The 20,593-nt window shown below is 38.1% G+C and overlaps 4 protein-coding genes and 1 pseudogene across 5 annotated transcripts in view; 4 read left to right on the forward strand and 1 right to left on the reverse strand.

Moving 5' to 3' along the window:
* LOC101292394 overlaps positions 1–20,593 on the forward strand; it is a 1,325,780-nt pseudogene that overhangs the window by 64,576 nt on the left and 1,240,611 nt on the right. The window lies entirely within an intron of this gene.
* On the forward strand, positions 2,804–5,859 carry LOC101295312 (acetylornithine aminotransferase, mitochondrial-like). Its single transcript, XM_004294056.1, has 4 exons — positions 2,804–2,879; positions 3,142–3,572; positions 3,756–4,190; positions 5,124–5,859. Exons 2-4 carry the CDS (start codon positions 3,150–3,152, stop codon positions 5,661–5,663), a joined length of 1,398 nt encoding a protein of 465 aa, XP_004294104.1. The 5' UTR covers positions 2,804–2,879; positions 3,142–3,149; the 3' UTR covers positions 5,664–5,859.
* LOC101301469 lies at positions 5,998–8,892 on the reverse strand. The gene is made up of 3 exons (XM_004294077.1): positions 8,520–8,892; positions 7,285–7,473; positions 5,998–6,883 (listed from the first exon to the last, which is right to left on the reverse strand). Exons 1-3 carry the CDS (start codon positions 8,703–8,705, stop codon positions 6,401–6,403), a joined length of 858 nt encoding a protein of 285 aa, XP_004294125.1. The 5' UTR covers positions 8,706–8,892; the 3' UTR covers positions 5,998–6,400.
* LOC101291503 (cyclin-T1-5-like) lies at positions 9,919–15,154 on the forward strand. Its single transcript, XM_004294043.1, has 7 exons — positions 9,919–10,007; positions 10,743–11,060; positions 12,428–12,509; positions 12,880–13,014; positions 13,241–13,416; positions 13,496–13,647; positions 13,922–15,154. Exons 2-7 carry the CDS (start codon positions 10,828–10,830, stop codon positions 14,899–14,901), a joined length of 1,758 nt encoding a protein of 585 aa, XP_004294091.1. The 5' UTR covers positions 9,919–10,007; positions 10,743–10,827; the 3' UTR covers positions 14,902–15,154.
* LOC101291215 (cyclin-T1-3-like) overlaps positions 15,955–20,593 on the forward strand; it is a 7,464-nt gene continuing 2,825 nt past the window's right edge. Inside the window, exons 1-3 of the mRNA XM_004294042.1 lie at positions 15,955–16,066; positions 17,642–17,955; positions 19,624–19,705. Coding sequence (XP_004294090.1) covers positions 17,732–17,955; positions 19,624–19,705 — 306 coding nt within the window. The 5' untranslated portion in view covers positions 15,955–16,066; positions 17,642–17,731. The remainder of the gene's footprint in view (positions 16,067–17,641; positions 17,956–19,623; positions 19,706–20,593) is intronic.

Genomic DNA, 20,593 nt, shown 5'->3' on the forward strand with positions numbered 1-20,593 from the left:
CACTTGTCAAAGATGACGTAGACTTGAATATGTTATTCACGGTGATCACAAAACATATGATAATCACATCATTGCTTTAGTCAAGGTGAATGTTAATAAGCCTGTAAAACACCTCCAATTGGAACATGAAATTCAAAAAAACATCACTTTGAAAAAGAAGAAAAAATTACAAAAGATCATTCAGACACAATGAAGCTAAAGAATATCAGAGCGAGGTAAAATTAATTTTATTCAAGAAGAAAATTACTACAGTTATAAAAGGGAGACATCTTATTCAAGATACATGAATTCTATATAGTATATCTTGATATCACCAAAGATTTTAGATTGCACAGTTGTCATTGATACTTAAATTAGTATACTTACAATTTAACAGAAACCCAGATTTCATTAAAAATAAAATACGGATGGCCTTTATTTATTTTTTTACATCAAAACTCTAGCCACATATGGCTTGTGATTTAGAGCGTGGAAACAACCATTCTTCACGACACAGAGCAAACAAAATAACTATGTTATACTGATTATATATTATATCTAAGGTGTGGTAATATCGTGGTTTTCTAAAAACTGAGGGCACACGCACACAAAATTTTCTACACCACAGTAGGGTCACAATAGTCAGCACATTGTTCCTTTCCTTATGAACAGTTAACCAACAAATGTTATAATGTTATATAGGTAAATTTCTGCATTTCAATACAATAAATCTATAATTCCTTTCACTGACCAGGCTTGTCTGCATGAGTTGAAGGATGCAGGATGAGTAGGAAATGCCACGTCTGTTCATATAGCTACAACACACACACACATATATATATATATATACACGGCAATTCATCGATCAGTTTTGCCGATTGAAACTCTAGTTTTAGTCATAATTAATTTTTATCAAACAAACAACGAGTTTATTATGAGTTCTATCGAAGCCTAATAATCAACGTACGTCATTTGAGCTAATGAACCTGAAAAGGCTTACTAAATCAATGATTTTGATGAGTGAGCGAATTGCTGTAGGATTATCATTGAGTGACAAATATGACAATAGCTTTTTAAATCTTAATTAATGGCATAAAACTCATTTGGAAAAGACCTGCCGTACGTTTGCATAACTTATTTTGGTGGGAAACTAAGTTTAAAGTCATAATATCACATTTCATGTAAGCTGCTAGACTGCTAGTACATGCCAAAGACCACATTGAGGTTGAAGTGAACTTGGTAACGATGACCTAACAGGCTAACACTGCGAGAGATCGACAGCTTATCATGAGGTCTTACGAACATTGTAAGTAGTAATAGATTGAAACAGCTGAAAACAAAAACTTGAATTGACTCGCATATTTTGCAGTACTAGTATAGCATCAACTTCTAGCTAGTGGTACGTTGCAGCTACCCTCATTACTTTTATTTCCATATAAAGAGAATGATCGAGCTAGCAAACAAGTGCATTGCAACTCATTTTTGCACGTCTTATGACAACAAAGATTATTAAGAGTTCAATTATATCGCCATTTCAACCGTATAAGTTATTACATGCCGACTCACACTATCCGACCCTAAACCAATCCCCTGCCGAGTCCTCCCAATCAATCGTTCTCATGTCCATCTTGGGTTTCATGCATCCAAAGTCCTAAACTCAAACTCTTATACATTTGGAGGGCACTGAAAGAGGACTGAAAATCAGACACACACAAACTAATAATAGTACTCCATCAATCCATTTAATCTAATTAAGGACTTTGTTGTTTGTCTGGTTCGTGTCACTACAACAATATGGAGCAAAGGCCACATATCTTGTGTGGAGGTGTGTGGCCTTTAGAGGTGTTACAAATTACCTTATGTGTGGCAAATGAGAGTAACAGTGTAGGTATTGGTGGGGTATGAGGAAAATTGCCACACATAAGGTGATTTGCGACACCTTTAAAAGCCACACACCTTGTGTGGCCTTTACCCCATATTGTTGTAGTGTGTTTGTCTTGCCATATATTCTCTTTCAAAAAAATGAAAAGCCACCGATGTCACGCATTATTCTAAGGGTACATATAAACTATCATATCACCAAATGACAAGATGAATTCCCAAATCAAATTCCAACTTTCATAGCATGTTACAGCATATATAAATAAAAACCCCAAAAAATTATATGGCTCACAAAGTAACTCAAACACACAAAGATTAAAGAACAATAAGATCATGTTATACCCCAAGAAGAAGCTCTTCTTTTGAACTACACCAGTAGTGCACAGCTAATTAGGAGCACCAGAATCTCCGTCAGTTCATATCTACGACGACGGCGTTTAACTACGTGGGTTTCCCTATCTTCTTTGGTTTTGTACTTGTGTTTTGCTGAGCGATTCTCTGATTTCTCTGTGTTGAACTGATCCTTTTGTTTGAAATCTCAGCTAGTTTACTGTAAATTCTATGCTTTTGATGTTCATTACAAATTCATGCCTGTCAGTTGATCAAAAGATTCAAACTTTCTTGTACCCCTTTTTGATGCATTTGAAGGATTGATCAATAATAAGTACTCTTGATTTCGTATGGATTCCATTCCCTGTTTAAATGAATTTTGGGTTTATTTGTTAGTATCAGTAGGATTTCTCGTTTTGGGTACGACTTTCTTGTCTCCGTATAATCTCGTTTTTACTTTTTCACTCTCTCTATGTCACCGTAAAAAGTAAAAAGTAAAAGCATGCTTTTGCCACGACGTCGTTTGCCTAGAGTGTGAACGAATGAGTGAAAAGGTGGGGACACGTACACCTTAACCCGCCAAACACAGTGTGAGCCCGCCGTTTGTATCCCTAGTTGCACATCACGCAGTCATCTGTCTTCTTTTTGCTTTCTTCTCTCGTCTTCTCTCATTCACCAATTCCACGCAGGTACTTTCAATCTATTGCCCTTCTCGTAATTCGTATAAATTTTTCATCTTTAGTAACATTTGCTATGCTGTTCTCTGAAAGTTGAGATCTTTTAGGTTTTAACTTTCTGATTCATTGGGTATTTGATTCAAGTCGGCATTTTCATTGATTTGTTATTATGTCCAATTGCATTTCGTTACTGGGTTTTGGGATCTGCTCTAGTCTTGAATCATCTCTCATTTGGGTTTTGTGCATTGCATTAATCACTGATGCTTTCCAATAGTTGAATCAATGACTTCCCTTCAAATCTCCTCCAACACAATATTTCAAGCTCTGAATCTCCGCCGTCAATTCAGTCCAAACTTGGACCGAAGGGTCGGACTAATCAATGGGCAGAGACCGGTGACAGCTTGTCTCAGCCTTGATGTGGAAGCACAACCATTTACTGCATCAAAATCTGGGTCTGTGAAGAGCAAGGAGGTTATAGAGACAGAGGCGAAGGTTGTGGTGGGGACCTATGCAAGAACTCCAGTGGTGTTGGCCAGTGGCAAAGGTTGTAAATTGTTCGACACCGAGGGGAGAGAGTATCTGGATTTGAGCTCGGGGATTGCGGTGAATGCACTTGGACATGGTGATGAGGATTGGTTGAAGGCTGTGGTTGAACAGGCCAATACCCTCACCCATGTCAGCAACGTCTACTACTCCATCCCTCAGGTTTGAGGTTTATCTTGTATTGTTGGCAACTATTCTTTTTTCAATTGCCAAGAAATTGTATTCCCTTTGGAAAGTTTATTTCTTTATTTTATCATCACTATGGTCATGATAGAGAAGATGGCAGCATTTTTAGTTATGTGGTTGTTATGATTGGTTATGGACTTATGTCATTGCATGTTGTAGGTGGAACTAGCTAAGCAATTGGTGGGCTCTAGTTTTGCAGACCGTGTGTTTTTCACTAATTCTGGAACTGAAGCAAATGAAGCAGCCATTAAATTTGCGAGGAAGTTTCAGAGACACAATCATCCCGATGCTAAAGAGCCTGCCACAAACTTCATCTCTTTCACTAACAGCTTCCACGGCAGGACCATGGGTGCTCTTGCCTTGACTAGCAAAGAGCATTACAGGTCTCCATTTGAGCCTGTCATGCCTGGAGTCACATTTGCAGAGTATGGAAATATAGTGGCTACAAGAGAATTGATTCAGCCTGGAAAAACTGCCGCGGTTTTTGTCGAACCTATCCAGGGTGAAGGGGGCATATACAGTGCTACCAAGGAGTTTCTGCAATTCCTGCGTACTGCTTGTGATGAGGCTGGGGCTCTTCTGGTGTTTGATGAGGTAATCGGGCTACCTTTGCCTCAGTTTCTGTTGAATTCATAATGCTAAATGAGTTCTCCAATTTTGTATTCTTATTTTTTTAGACTTTAATTTCTGCACCAAAATCATTTTGAGTCTTGGTTTAATCGGTAATTGCAATTGGGGTTTCATTTCTTAGCCCTTTGATAATGGTGATAGTGACGATAATGACGTCCAGCATCAGCCCATATGCCCATGTATGATCACCTGGGACTATTTTTTTCACTTGTAAATATGGTCTTTTCCACTCTGCTCTACCAAATGGCACAAAAAAGTTTTGCATATGAACCTGTTTCTGTTTTATTTGTTCTTCCTTTGATTCAGTACTTAAAGCTCATGGTAATCTCATTACTGCTTTCAGTTCTGTTTTTTATTATTATTATTATTATTATTATTATTATTATTATTTTTTTTTATAGATGTATGGTTGTTGAACAAACCATAATTTAGACTTGTAAGTCAAACTTAATTGTGAAAATACATGTTTCTGGTTTGTAGTTTTGGTATCATATCCATCTGGATGTAATATAATATTTGTCTAGTACCTAAATAATTGTTACATTATACCAGCAACAGTTAAACCTGAATTCCTTAGCTACTTGCCTGCTATAAATTTTTTGCTGTTGTAATAGCCTCAACTAGTAAAGGTAAAAGAACTATAATAAATGCCTGATTCTTAAAAAGAAGGTTTTACATAAATAAATCTATGTCTCGTAGATTATTCAGTACTAACTAGTCTTTCAATATATAAAAGGAAACAGGAATCGAGTAACCTGGGCCTAAAAGATTCAAGTTTATAGAGTATTGCTCTCTTTTATAGTATGATGTTACCTGTATAATTGTATTAGAACTGTATTTGCTTCCTACCAGACAGTTTTCATGTTCCACTTCCTTTATTTATTTTCTCCCTGGTAGGTACAATGTGGTTTAGGCCGAACTGGGTACCTTTGGGCACATGAGGCGTTTGGTGTATTCCCAGATATAATGACTCTAGCTAAGCCACTAGCTGGAGGCCTACCCATTGGAGCTGCATTGGTTACTGAAAGAGTTGCTTCTGCCATAGCTTTTGGTGACCATGGAAGTACTTTTGCTGGTGCACCTCTCGTCTGCAGTGCTGCCCTAGCTGTTCTCAACAAGATATCAAATTCCAGTTTTCTGAACAGCGTCTCTACAAAAGGTCTCTACTTCAAACGTATCTTAAATCAGAAGCTGGGAGGAAATCCTCATGTGAGAGAAATACGCGGTTTTGGGCTTATTCTTGGAGTTGAATTGGATGTCCCTGCCTCACCTCTTGTGGATGCATGTAGAAATGCAGGCCTTCTTGTGTTAACTGCTGGAAAAGGTAATGTTGTTAGGCTAGTGCCTCCATTGATCATAAGTGAACAGGAGCTGGATAAGGCAGCTGAGATTTTATGTCAAGCATTGCCTGTTCTTGACGGAAAAAATTCAAATTAGAAGGAAGAAAACTGGTTCTATTGTAGATGTTGCTCCTTAGCTCTTGTAATAGTTTGTTATCAACATCTAGATTCTTGAATGTTTTTCTATAGTTCTAAATATGGACAAGTATTAATACTAATGTTACTTGAGACTTGAGAGTTGAATTTGCTTGTATTTGGATAAACAAATAATATGAACATTAGCAATTGTTGCCCAAAATGATACAACACAAAAACTCATCCATTTGTGTCGCTCTGCTTACTAATCTACTTGACAAGACACCAGAAAGTGTAATAAAAAATAAATTAAATATTGAAATCATGTATCATCTGTTCAGTTAACTCCCAAATTTCCATGCTTTTCAAGCTTTCCAAGTTTCATATAAGCATCACAGACAATGTACAACAGTACATAATTACATTAAGTAGCAACGATTGCCTGACGCTCATAAGCAATAATAAATCTGTGCAAGTTTGATCTCAATTGTAGACAGAGCCCTTCTGTGCTGAAGCATGTATAATTCGAAAATGGCAGATCGCAATATACAACCGCACAGATTCGACGGATTCAACTGAAATGGACAACACGCAAAATCCTGATTCCTATGACAATACAATTGTCAAGTTTGCTAACATGCCAAAGCTGGATTCTCATAGCTATAGAATCCTCAGCATATGAAACCACTGAATCTTTTTAGATTTTGAACTCACTATGATCATTACTGTCTGGTTTGAGTACTGTGTATAATTTTCTCTTCACTTCACCGGCCGAACACCAACAGTTTTTACACGGAACCGATACTGTGGTTGAGATTCTTCCTCATCATCATCGTCATCATCTTCGCTAGAGTCATCTTCCACACTGTCCCACCGTCCATAGTCCAAAGAAGAGTGTCCCTTTGGTTTTGGGATTGCTTGCCATCCCTTTTCCTTTAAAGGTAATTCTTTGACATATTCTGGTGTAACAACTTCAGCCGGGGAAGTCTTCACAGAGATTTGTTTTGGATCCCTTTCTTGTTCAGCAGAGTCCTTCTTTGTTGGTGTCTTGAGTGGGATAACATAGGGAACAGTAGTCCTATTAACCTCAGCATGCTGATCCTTTCTTTCCCTCGAAGGTACTACATCTTCTTTTCTTATATATTGCTCTTCTCTCTCCCCATATCTATTTGGCTCAGCTTCACCCTCTTCTTCTTCCTCTTCTTCTAGCTCTGCTTCGGACTCGGGTATTGGAGCCAGTGACTTTCCTCAAGCAGAAAAAATAACTTCTTACTCAGCCAGGAAATTGACATGTGCAAATTATGATTTCAGCACCTGCTGCACTGCTGCTGGTGATGATGATGTTCATAATTGTAAATTTATAGCAATGATGATGTTCACAATTGCAAACTTGTGATGATGATGATGATGGTGATGATGATGATAATTCTATGTCAAATACAAAGGAACAGAAACCTGAAGTTCTCGCTCTGACGCTTTCCGATTTTAGATTCTAAATGCAAATCATTCTATAACAATGCAGCAGGTCACCAAACTTTTGCAATTTCTTAAATGGCCTCTAATCATCAATTACTGGAGCATAACTAATGTGCAAACTCTACGTGGATTAATGAAAATTTGGCAGAAAGGATAAGAGATTGTACCACTTGCGTCCTTAAACGGGCTTCAAGGTTTTGATACACTTCGGATGATGGGTTTAACTCTATTAGCCTATTAACATCAAAGATTGCTGAGCGGTACTCCTTTAGTGTCACCAGGGTCTGTGCCCGCAACATCAATGCTCCGGTATGATTGTAATCAAGCTCAAGGACTGAGGTACATTCCTCTGCAGCCTAAGATGATCAGAATGAAGTCATGTAAGAAATCAATTAACAGAAAAGAACAAACACCAGAGAGGACAAAAATGCCAGAAACAAATTTCTATGGATGAAATTTGATCTATAACGCACTGAGAAAATAGATAGAAATAAGAGAAACAAGACCAAAAGGTACAAGCTCCACTAATAATAAGCTACATTAATACACAGCCAAGTCAAAGACCCATGTCTGGATGCATGATTTTCCTGTGCTCAACAGACCATACCGAATTTCAAGCATCACTTAACAACCAAAAAAGAATAATTTCTTTGACATACATCACTTGAATGGGTTCCTTTGTCCATACACCAGATCCACAAACAATGAAACAAATTATAGTTCCACCTAAGCAAAAATCTATCTTTTGTAGGGAAATGGTTTCAGCTTCCTCATAACTCAAACTAAGCAACTACCACTACTTTCTCCGTCCCAAGTCTGGCAGTATTTGAACTCATAACTAGCAGATACGGAATTCAAAAATAAAGGCAGTACTGCAAGCAGAAAGACTTAAATAACTGATGCTCTAGAACTTAGGACTTGAATCTGATCTAAGTAGCTGCTTGTCCATTTGTAATAAGAAAAGGAATTGCCTTTCCTAACAAAAAGGCAATCACACACCCCGGAAAGAGCATATGAGTTCGAGAAGACTCTTTAAACTTATCCCCGAAAAGTTCACATTAGCTGCCGGGTCTCCTTATAGCGATAGAAAGAAACAAAACTCCAACTCACATAAAAATCTAAAGAGCTTAAAAATTAGAATCGTCTTATACAGTGAAAGATAACTTATTAGACAAAGGGCCTACAGTGGACTTAATAGTGTTATCATATCAAACATCCTCAACCATGTGCATAAAGAGCTCTTCTTCACAAAATTTCAAATTCATATACACTAAAAACCATTTGGGAAAATTCAAAATTGGGTAACAAACATATATCCAAAAATCTCAGACCCAACAAAAGTCACATACTCTTTTGCAAGTAATCGATATTGTAATTGAGAAAAGAGGAAGAAAGGAAGGACCTTTTTGAAAAGGTGAAGCTTGAGGAAGCAGGCGGCTCTATTGCTGTGGAGAGCAATCTTCTGGGGTTTGGTCTTGGCCATGGACAGGGCCTCCGTGTAGAATCCCAGAGCCTCCTCGTACTTCCCTTCCCTGTACATCAGATGGGCCCTCTCGATCTTGTTCGCCGGCGCTGTCGCCGTCGCCATCCCGCCCAATCTCAGCCGTTTCCGACAGACAGAGAGAGTTTTGTGATTTACAAAGCTGGAGGAGACAGCTCTGAGTTTAAATTTTGTTTGAGATTTTTATTTGATGTTGTGTCTTCCTTTTGTTTTATGGGTGGGCGCACGTGACTGCCGACATGTTGGTCAACCAAAATACGAACCTACGCCCCGCCAAACCAACATGACAAGGCAGCCAAGGGTCATTGACCATTTGAGTTGATGAGCCGGAGGCCGGCAAGTTTGATCGACTCTAGTGTCACATGAATGACACGATGCGTTCTATCGGTTTTGAGAATGTTTCTATGGACAAGACGTCTTATGATGATTGTTTTTGAATTGTGTAAAGCTATCAATGAATAGACATGCATAAGGTGATCGAGTACGAGATTAGAATGATAATACATCTTTCATTTCTTTAATTTGAAGTGAGCCCGTATTGTATAAGTGGAGTACATCCCCCATATAGTTTAAAGGGTGCTGGAGGGTTTATGTAATATGGTGTTAGGTTCGCACACCGATAGGCTTACTGATGTACTAATGTAGTCAAACACTCGAAGATGAATCAATTTAGTAGACATCATGATTGTATGAGTAATAATATGGTGGTTCTTAAACCAAATGCTTAGATGCAATTTTTTTTTTGGGAGAAAAATGAATAATTCATTAACAAAGACAAACCCAAATTACAAACCTGTAAACGCAAAAATAGAAAACTAATAACAAAGAACATGAGTCTCCAACTCGATCTAAATAGAAATAATGAGAGGAAACTAACAGCTCACTAAACTATAGACTGATGACCCTACATCTAAAAACATAAAAACAACAATACTAACAAATCTACCACACACATCACCCATGTATTTCCTATTTCATGAACCTCTGAAGGGGAAGAGTGGGAGAGTTTGAGATGGAAACTAGATAGATGCAATCTAAACATAATATCCATAGTAAAATCGTCTTTGAAATTTTCATGATTCTTAAAATATTTTTGTTTAGAAAATGTAAATTAATTATTAAGATTTACAAAGCAATTCAAATCGGTGGGGGGTTTTTCCTCGAAATGTAAAGTTTGAACTTTGAAAAAAATCGATCCACCCAAAACAAGACACGTATCATCCAACACACAGAAAAGAAAAGGCTCCTCTCGACTCTAAAAAACCGGGCCTCGACCCAAGCCGCGATTCTTTTCTCTTCTCTCTCGTCGTCTCTCTCCTTCAGAGTCACCGCACCATAAACCCTAAAAATCCAAATTGGGAAGATTGGGTACCTATCCCTCAATTCCAGGTAATCTCACTCTCTTCTTCTTCTTACTTTGCTTTCGCGCATTTAGATTTCCTTTTAATTTCATTAATCGCATTCAATTTCACGACCCGTTTTGAACCGCGCATTATGCCAAATTCGCCCTCTTTGTTATCTCAAATGCTTACCAGCGATTAGGGTTTTGATTGTTGGGGTTCTCTGTATACTTTTTGCACGCAAAGATTGGAGCTTTAGGGTAATGCTCTGTTTGTATTGATTGAATTCCCTGCGAATAGGTTTTAGAACAAATTGGGTGCCTGTAGGGTTGTCGAGGGTTAAATTTTTTGGTAGATTTTTTTTGTAATTCTGTAATTGATTGAGTGGTTAACAAAGTTGTGTAGATTTGAAACTTCATACGAAATCTGAGTTATCATTTGATCTCAAACGAGTAAAATGAGGGATCATGAGGTGCAATATTGTGAGATAAACAATTGGGTACTCAATGATGAGTGAACTAGTGGCCTTTTGTAGATTAAGTTTATGTAAGGGTAATTGTTGATGACTTGATGATGTGGCCATACATTGGTATTTACTCTAGCGTGTAGAGATAGGGTAGTTATTGAGAGACTTGTTCAGGACTGGGAGAATTAATTGTTTGCAGCTTATATATGAATTCTTTGTTCTGTTTATATTTTTGGCTAGTGCGGAATGCTCATTTATTTTATATTTTATGTATCCTGTGGCTAACATTTCCTCACCGGCCTGCTACTCAATGAACAGGAAATTACAGGACTGTTCCAGTTCACAACGTTCAACACTAAATTTTGTACATCCAATTTGTTGTAATTTTCGAGCTGAGATATATATGGCTGGTTTTTTGCCTGCTGAGTCCTCTCATAGTGGAATCACTGGAATGTATGATGGTGGGTCATCTAATGCTCAGGAGAGGCTGGAAGAAGGATCCTGTTGGTACTTCTACAGAAAGGAAATTGAAGAAAATTCTCCATCTAGACTCGATGGCATCGACTTGAAGAAGGAGACATATCTACGCAAGTCATACTGTACATTTCTACAAGATTTGGGCATGAGACTTAAAGTGTGAGTTTCTGAGAGCTACCTCCAAGTTTATTTCATCTTGCAGTTATTTTAAACCGATTCTTTGTTGTTGAGCCTGTTAGTATGTATTTTAATGTAACTTTTATGTCTCTGCCTTACTATTTGGTAGATTGCTGTTGTAGTCATGAAACCAAAGCCATAAGAGTCATGCCTCATAACTACTTCCTTTGGCTGCTATATTACCTAGTTAGCATCCATTGAAGTAATTTTGAATTCTTATACTTCATTTCAAAATTGTGTTTCTTATATAAAATCTTCTTGATGCTTTGAAGATTGTTGTTAGGAAGATATGATTTTTTTTTAAGCTTTCTGTTCCTCACAAATGCCTGGCTTAATTCATTTTAGGCTTGTAGCATATAGGAAGTTTGGTTTTTTGGGGCTATATCCTCACAAGAAATAATACACAGTAGTGATGGCTTCTTCCATCATCAACTTCAACCTGAACTTGTCAACTATATGTTTGCATGTAAAATTCATAAAACTTACTAGTTTGGATGTTTTAGAAAGATCTCAACAGAGAGTAAGGTTGTGGACAAGTGTCTATTCCATAAAATACAACAATTTCTTACGTAAAATAATGACTTTTTTACATGTCATGATTACTCTTGAATCTTTCAAGAAGCATTTCAAGAAAAAATTGGCATCCTTCTCTATTTCAGGTATTTAACACCTTGGCAAAATTTAAGGGAATCTCTGGAACAAAAAAAAAAAAAAAAATTAAGGGAATCAAATACACTTTGCTTGTTTATGTCAATTTTTCTGAGAAAAGTTCCCCTTCATATTGGTTCTTGTTTTGGATTTCCCTACACACCTCGTCAGAGTTATTGCTTTAGTCATGTGCATTTGAAATTGTTTGTGTTTTATTCCAAAAGGGTGCCATAGAGCTGAATCTATTAGAATTGTGTTTCAATAGCTATTGTAAAGAGATGATTGATTAAGTGTTTGGTATTTTACATAAAAGTAAAGGTATACAAGTGAATGCAACTGACAGTTAGGTAAATGTTTTATTGAGCTGCTTTGTCCTGAGGCCTTTTGTTTTGTTGTTTTCTTCCTGTAAAGCTGTTTGGCTTGTAGTGATTTTGTAATACAAGTTCTGGTTATAGAAAATATAGATATAAGCTATCTAGCATGCTTTTAGTTTCTCACTACGGCTTAATTTATAAGACAGATTTAGGTTTGACTTGAATCTTGATTAATACCTTTTGAGTAGGCTTGGAAGGCTCATAATAAAGATTGCAATTGACATTATATATCTTTCTTTCCATAATAGGTTTGCATATACGTTTTTTTTACCTTGTTTAGACTCATTGATTCAGCATGATCAAGGTCTTAAATATTTTGTTATGCAGACCCCAGGTGACAATTGCAACAGCCATAATATTCTGTCATCGATTTTTCCTTCGACAATCACATGCAAGAAACGATAGAAGGGTGAGCACTGAAAATCTAAATGCCATCCAACCCCTATTGTTGGCTTTTTCTATTTGCTATATGTCCGAGTTAGCTTAGACTTTCTACCTGGGGCAATAACTAACATTTGGTGTTGGCTGTTGTGGACGCTTGCCCATTCATGTATTCTAGTTTCAATCTAAAAGTAGGAGAATAGAAAAAGTTCAAATGACAAAATATAAAGAGCTGAGATTATGACTTTCTAGGAAATAGGGCAAGTTGTGATCATGCTTGGTGGTGACTTATTGTATACTAGTGTGTGCTTGTAGGCACGTGTTAAGAGGGGCTTTACTAGTGAGAGATGTAGATGATTCCAACTTCATTGACTGAACTCTTTAAAATGTTACTGCAGACTATTGCAACGGTATGTATGTTTCTTGCTGGCAAAGTCGAAGAAACTCCACGGCCACTGAAAGATGTTATCCTCGTTTCTTATGAAATCATACATAAGAAGGATCCTGCAGCAGTTCAGAAGATCAAGCAAAAGGTAGTTTTTATCGCAATGCTCTTATACAATACATTCCTGTACCTCATCCAATCATTGAAATCATATCTGTGTTACTCACTACTCATTTTGAGTGAATTCATCATGATCATTCTAATGATTTCGTAATCATGAATTCATGATGATCGTTTGTTCTCAACTTTACCTCAAGATCGTTACATGCTCTAGAATATTTCTTGGTGCTATAATACAATTTGAAATACTGCAGGAGGTATATGAACAGCAGAAAGAACTAATTCTAAGTGGAGAGAGGGTTGTTCTTGCAACTCTTGGTTTTGATCTTAATTTATTGCATCCTTATAAACCCCTTGTTGAGGCGATAAAGAAATTTAAAGTAGCACAAAATGCCCTTGCTCAAGTTGCATGGAATTTCGTCAATGATGGGTATGCTTGATCGCATGTATATTCTGCTTGTCTTTGGCCTTTCTTCGTTTACTTCTTGAACTTGGAATGTGGCATGCAGACTTCGGACATCTCTTTGCTTGCAATTTAAACCCCACCACATCGCAGCTGGTGCCATATTTCTTGCTGCCAAGTTTCTCAAAGTAAAGCTCCCGTCAGATGGCGAGAAGGTCTGGTGGCAAGAGTTTGATGTCACCCCACGCCAATTGGAGGGTGGGTGTCCTCATTTTAATTCAGAGCAAAATCATCAGTCTCCGTTTCCCACCCTTGCCTTTTCCTACTCACTAAAAGTAAAACGGGTCTAAGGAAAACTAGAAGTACAAAATTTAGAATGGGTTGGGAATAAAATGAAAATGGTTTGGCCAAATTACATTAGTTTTGTTGGGAAGAATTAATAGTAGTTGGATCTTCTGTAATGTTCTTTAAATAGTTTTGCAAATATATGGCCTGTCAGCTTCAAGCTTACACAATTTTTTTTTTCATGCAGAAGTTAGCAATCAAATGCTGGAACTTTATGAACAGAATAGAGCCCCAGCTTCCAATGAAGTTGAAGGAAGTACAGCTAGTGGTGCTACTCATCGGGCCCCGACTAAAGGTACAGCTAGCAATGAAGAACATGCAACAAGACCCGGAACCTTGAAATCTTCATCCTCTAGACCAGCGTCTGAGCAGTCAGATGTTGACAATGGCGATGGACCTCCTAGAACCATGCAAAGTCAAAATAATGACTACAGAAGTACAGAAATGAAAAATGCGTCTGACCAAAATGTGGATGCTGAATGCAAAGATAATCAACACACCGGACCAATATCATCCCACCAGGAAAAGGGAGGACCATCTCAAAGTGCATCAAAATTTGGGTCAGAGGGATGTGAGGGTCAAGAAAATAATGGGAAATGTGAAACAAGAGAAGCAGGAGAACTGCAGGACAAATGTGATCGAAGTATGGAGAGTAGAACAGGTGCACTTGGCCAGTCACCTCATGATGTCATTAAAAAGATTGACAGAAACAAGTTGAAGGCAGCACTGGAGAAACGTAGGAAGTCCCAGGGTGATATGATTCGGAAGAAAGATTTAATGGATGAAGATGATCTCATTGAGAGGGAACTGGAAGATGGTATTGAACTTGCTGCTGGGAGTCAAAGCCGTTCTAAGCCCTCAAATGTAGCAGAACATGAGAACTTACAAGGTGGAAAAAATCAAGAGAGTGTTGGGTACGGTGGAACTGATATGAATATTGTGGAAGAAGGTGAGGTATCTGCACATGATGATGGTGGCCAGGGATACCAATCACCCAAACGCAAGGCAGAAAGCCCTGCCCTTGATGCTGTAGAGAAGAGGCAACGTCGTGATTATGAGCCTGGAACCTCTCATCGTAATGGGTTTGATTATGCAGAAGATCATGGCAGGAGGGTTGGACACACAGATAGGGATCAGAAAAGGCAAGCACAGGAGAATCATGTTTGAGTTGGCTGGATAGTCTCTTGCAAGTTCTCTTCATGCACAATTGTACACTGATTTCTTTGCAGACTATCCTCGGTATGCTCATCTGATCCTTTATTATTCCTGGTATCGGAATAATATACTATTGATGTTTCCAAAGGGACCCAGAGGCTCCTCATGTTTTGGATGCTGTTGATTGATGGTTAAATTGTGAAGAAACTTCCAATATTTGATGAAAGCATCAATTATATAAAATGAAGTCTTACTATGGTGCTCATCTGCTATCTGTTTGGCTTCTCCTTCTTTCCCTTATATCTAACTGGATTGAAATGACCAATACTCGATCTGTTGGCTTGTCTGAGAAAGTGATTGAAATACAAACAAGCTAGTTGTTTACATATTTCTCATTGTCGATTTTCTCCTTCGTTAGTACTCTGCACCGAGGTATGACTTACGAGCATAAGCTGCATAACGACTCTCTTAACTATCAACATTTTCACTTTTACGCATTCCATATGAAATGAAATAACAGATGGCCAGAATTTCTAAGCCGACACAACCTCAACAGGACCTGAAGTGAACAAAAGTAAAAGTATAGATGAAACTTTTTTGAATCAAAAACAACTCAAATGTTATAGATTTAACTTCCCGTTGTCACTAGACTAAATGTCGGAGAGAAGAGGTACTTGGTTTGGTGTGCTCTCAAGTCTCAAGATAGGATATTAACAGCCAGACAGATGGTCAATTCTAGAACCTCACAGAATCACAGCCGACTAGAGTAGTTCCATTTGCTAACCTCCTACTTGTGTAATGTTTCCCATTTTCTAACTCTATGCTCTCATTTAATAATAATGCAAATAAAGGACACGAAGATTTACATCAACGGAACGAAATCAACAGGTTATGCCATTAAAGGAACTCAAGTCTTTTTTTTTTTGATGATAAAGGAACTCAAGTTGATATTCATGAAGTAAACCAAAATAGGAAACAAAATAAAAATAAAAAACTTTAATTTGTTACAAGAGGAAAAACACAGTAATAATAGAAAAGCTAAATGCCGGTCCTCGTCCTCAAAGCACCGATCTTTCTTTCTTTCTTTCCTCTAGCTCCCTCCACAGTATTAAACCCTAAAAAGCTCCTTTCGATTTGGGTGAACTCGCCACCCTACTACTCTCAATTCCATGTCCAGGTAACAATCACTTCCCTTTACTTCGCTTTTGTGACTCTTCCTTCTTTCCATTTTCAGCTGTGTGTTCAAAGCATCGAGCTTTTTTGAGCTGGGTTTATCAAATTTGGACCCATCTTGCTCAAATTGAAAATTCTAAACTGGGTCTTGCGGACCGATTGGTTCCTGTAATTTTCTCAGAAAAAAAATGATAAAGTGTTGGGCTTTTTTGAGTTGCTTATTTTTTGTTTATTTTGTAGTTTTTTTTTTTTTGTTGTTGTCTTTTATTTTGCATTTTGAGTTGGATCAGCTAAGTTTGGTACTTGGAGCAGTTTGCATACTGCTGAACTTTGATGATTGAGTTAGTGATAGGAAAGCTCTTAGAATATCAAACAGTGTATAGACTATAGATAGACATGTGTAGCAGCTTTCGGATTATGTTTCGTAGGCTTTTTGGATCTTTTAGTAGTTACAGCCAGCAGCTGTGTGATGCATGATGCCTTATACCCAATTGAAGTTTTGGTTTCCCCTCTAGGAGAAAGTTGGAAGCTATTACTTGAGGGATAGAGTTGAGATATCGAAAAATGTATTGGTTTAAAGGCGAGATGGTGTTAGTTTTCGAAGTTTTTGGTGCTTGAAAGAAACTTGGAGATAGGTTATGACAAGAGAGATGGGTGGGGGACATAGCTTTTTGCTAAATCATGTGGAAGTTTGGGAGCTCCTTTCTCAGACTAGACAGTGTGCTGGTCCCATTTAGGCAAGATAAGAGAAAGTCGATGCTAGAAGCTTTGGGTGAATTTTCTGCCATATAGTAATCTAATGTGTTTATGGATAACTCTTCTTTTCCTCAATCCATTCTATTCTGTAAATCCGGAAGGATAGTCTCTTCTGAAGTTTGGGTTTTAGTTTAGAATGTTTCCCATGGAAAGCTAATACTTGTGGTTTTAAAGGAGAAAACCTTATGCTTGCATGCTTGTATATCCCCAGTAGTGTATAAGAAGAAGCCAAAATTTTAACCTTTAGCTTTCTGGAAATGGATATTTGGGGAATTTGATCTGAGAAGGGACATTCCAGCCGATTATGTGAAAGGTAAAGTGTTTAAATATGTCCTTTGTTTTAATTTCTTGAGTGAGAAACAAGGGGTTGTTTTGGGGAGATGTTGTATGTCAGCAGTGATTTGGGTCATCTAGATGGAGAGGAAGAAAATATTTAAGAATGTGAGAGGGATATATTGGACATCTTGCGGGATAGAGTCAGCTTTGGCAATCTTTATAGGCTTCAATTTTTTTCATTATAGCTACAGTAGTTTGTGGATTATTGTTTTTGGGTTTGGTGATTATTTCTTCTTTGTTTGGTGTTTTTGCTGCTGTATCTTGGAGGGTTTCTCAGTGGATGTCTTAAGAACTTATTTGTACATTCTCTTTCTTATATAAAAAGGTCACTTGCTGGATGCAGAACGTACATTTATGTGACCAGTTGTCTTTCATTATGCACTAATTTATTCTATTCTTTGTTATTCTTTCTTCATATATTGTTCATCCCCTTTGTGATGCTGTTATGGCCCATTTTTTCTGACCGGTCTTGGTAATGCTTGGCCAGGATATTGCTGGAATCGGGTATTTATCTCACATTTTCGTGCTGATGAACTGTCTATGTCAGATGTTTTTTAATTGGTAAAAAGGAATACACATGGCTTCCTTTTTGTCTGTCGATTCGTCTAACTTTGCTGTGAGCGAAAGTAGTTGTTATAGACAGACTGAGGATAAAGAGGAAGGAGGCTCTTGGTACTTCTCCAGGAAGGAAATTGAAGAAAATTCTCCATCTAAAGTAGATGGCATAGACTTAAAGAAAGAGGCATATCTACGAAAGTCATACTGTACCTTTCTACAAGATCTGGGAATGAGACTTAAAGTGTGAGTTTTAAGCCTTATATAACTTCCGTATCTATATACCCTTTAGCTTAAAGAAAAGATTGTTTCTTTGGTTATATATTTCTAGTCTTTTTCTTTGGGGATGGTTCTGTTTACCCTTTAGCATAAAGAAAAGATTGTTTCTTTGGTTATATATTTGTATTCTTTTTCTTTGGGGATGGTTCTGTTTACCCTTCAGCTTAAAAAGATAGTTTCTTTTGGTTATATATATACAGGCCCGTTCTGGTGCGGACGTCCGCACTTGGCTTAAAGTGCGGACCTCCCTCCGTTCTCCTCCGTCCGGCGCGCCTCCACCCTAACAGACTCCAGCAGCGTCCCCGACCACTTTCCCTCCCTGGCGAGTTCGCCGAATTCCAGTTTTCCTGCGAGATCACCCAAAACTTTAAACAATATCGATCTCGCCTGAAAACTGGAATTCGGCGGACTCGCCGGGGAGGGAAAGTGGTTGGGGACGCTGCTGGAGTCCGCTGGGGTGGAGGCGCGCCGTCCGGTGGCGAACGGAGGGACGTTTGCACTTTAAGCCGAGTGCGGACGTCCGCTTTGAAACGTTTTTGTATATATATAGATACATATACAGGGCTTCTTGGCTACAAACGTCCGCACCGATGGTTTTGGTGCGGATTTTCATTTATGCACTACTTTTTGATCGAATTTCCTCATCTCCACCGTCTAGTATCTGGATAATATTGTGTAGATCATCTCTGCAAAATTTCAGCCAATTTGGTAATCGTTAAGGCCCTCAAACTCGAAAAACAAATGGATGGACTGAATTCTGTCAAACATGAACCGTCCATGTTTATAACAGAAAGACGCAATTTTGAGGGCCTTAACGATTACTAAATTGGCTGAAATTTTGCACAGATGATCTACATAATATTATCTAAATACTAGACGGTGGAGATGAGGAAATTCGATCAAAAAATGGTGCAAAAATGAAAATCAGCACAAAAACCATTGGTGCGGACGTTTGTAGCTGAGAAAAATCCTATACATATATATATATATATACAGTCCGTCTCAAATACGGACGGTGCGGATTTCCCTCCGTTCGCCACTGTACGGCACCGGCGAGGGCGCGCCTCCACCCCAGAGGACTCCAGCAGCTTCCCCGACCACTTTCCATCCTCGGCGAGTCCGCCGAATTCCAGTTTTCCGGCCGGATTGACTTTGTTTGAAGTTTTGGGTGATCTGGCCGGAAAAACTGGAATTCGGCGGACTCGCCGGGGATGGAAAGTGGTCGGGGAAGTTGCTGGAGTCCGCTGGGGTGGAGGCGCGCCCTCGTCGGCGCCTTACGGTGGCGAACGGAGGGAAATCCGCACCGTAAAGCGGTGCGGACGTCCGCACCTGAGAATCACTATATATATATCTGTTCTTTTTCTTTGGGGATGGTTATATTCAGATGTATATAAAAACATGTCTAAGATTGAAACGTGTAGTGATCTAGACTGAAGATATATAAAGTTGTCATGGCTGTTGTACTTCATATAAAAAACTGATCTTCAATCATTGACATTTGAACTTTAAGGTTCATGCTAGTTAGTCGAGTATAATATATTGTCTTTATTATGTGGTGACTCTCATCCTACCAAGCAATTTAGATCAATGATTCAGTGTGTTCGTGAACCTGAACATTTTAATTTGCTATTGCAGACCCCAGGTAACAATTGCAACAGCCATAATTTTCTGTCATCGTTTCTATGTTTGCCAATCTCATGCAAAGAATGATAGAAGGGTGAGTATTATCAACCTGGAGTGGCTTCAATCCATTCTGCTCTCTTCTTGTCTTTGATATGTATCTGAGTTAGCTTTAGACTTTCTAGCTGAGGTGAATGGTATTGCATCATTTTGGCTGGTTCAATGTCGTCTATTTATCTATTTATTCCCTCTCTGCCTAGTAGAGGACATTTATTTTCATGCTTGGGAAGGGAAGCTACGTAGTGAGAAGATTTTACAGTTTACATTTTTCTTCGCAGCCTGATATCAATGTAAAGCTCCGCTGTGATTAACGAACAGACATTAATAGGAAATCTGATATAGATTATAGCTGGGCATGAAACTTTGACAAAAAAAAAGGAAAAAAAAAGAAGCTGGGCATGAAGGCACATTGGGAGTGGCCCATATTTAGATTTGAAAAACCACTCTGTCTTACGACTCTCTCTCTCTCTCTCTCTCTCTCTCTCTCTATATATATATATATATATATCAGTAAACTCCAGGAATATAACATCACTGTAATATAACATCAACTCCAAATCTTGAACTGTAATATAACATCATTGAATTTGACATCATCCATATGAACCAAAAATACAAAGATCGTATTTAAAACTTGGCTCTTAGATAAAATCAAGCTCCCACTGATTCAAACAACACATAAGACCTTACTATGATCCAAACACATTTTAATTAATAACTGATTTTGTTTCTGTATGTCCAAAGAGATACATATTCAGCAAGCTCCCTCCTCTCTCCTCAAATAAACCAATAACCCCATCAAACATCTACAGCATCACCAAAACTACAAATTTAAAGGCTCTAATGCAAAAACATCCTCACCTTTACCAAATCCGACCAAGGCAGACCCAAACCTCCTTCAATACTCTATCAAGACGCAACAGAC

This window comes from Fragaria vesca, linkage group LG3, assembly GCF_000184155.1.
Source record: "Fragaria vesca subsp. vesca linkage group LG3, FraVesHawaii_1.0, whole genome shotgun sequence".
Classification (NCBI taxonomy): domain Eukaryota; kingdom Viridiplantae; phylum Streptophyta; class Magnoliopsida; order Rosales; family Rosaceae; genus Fragaria; species Fragaria vesca.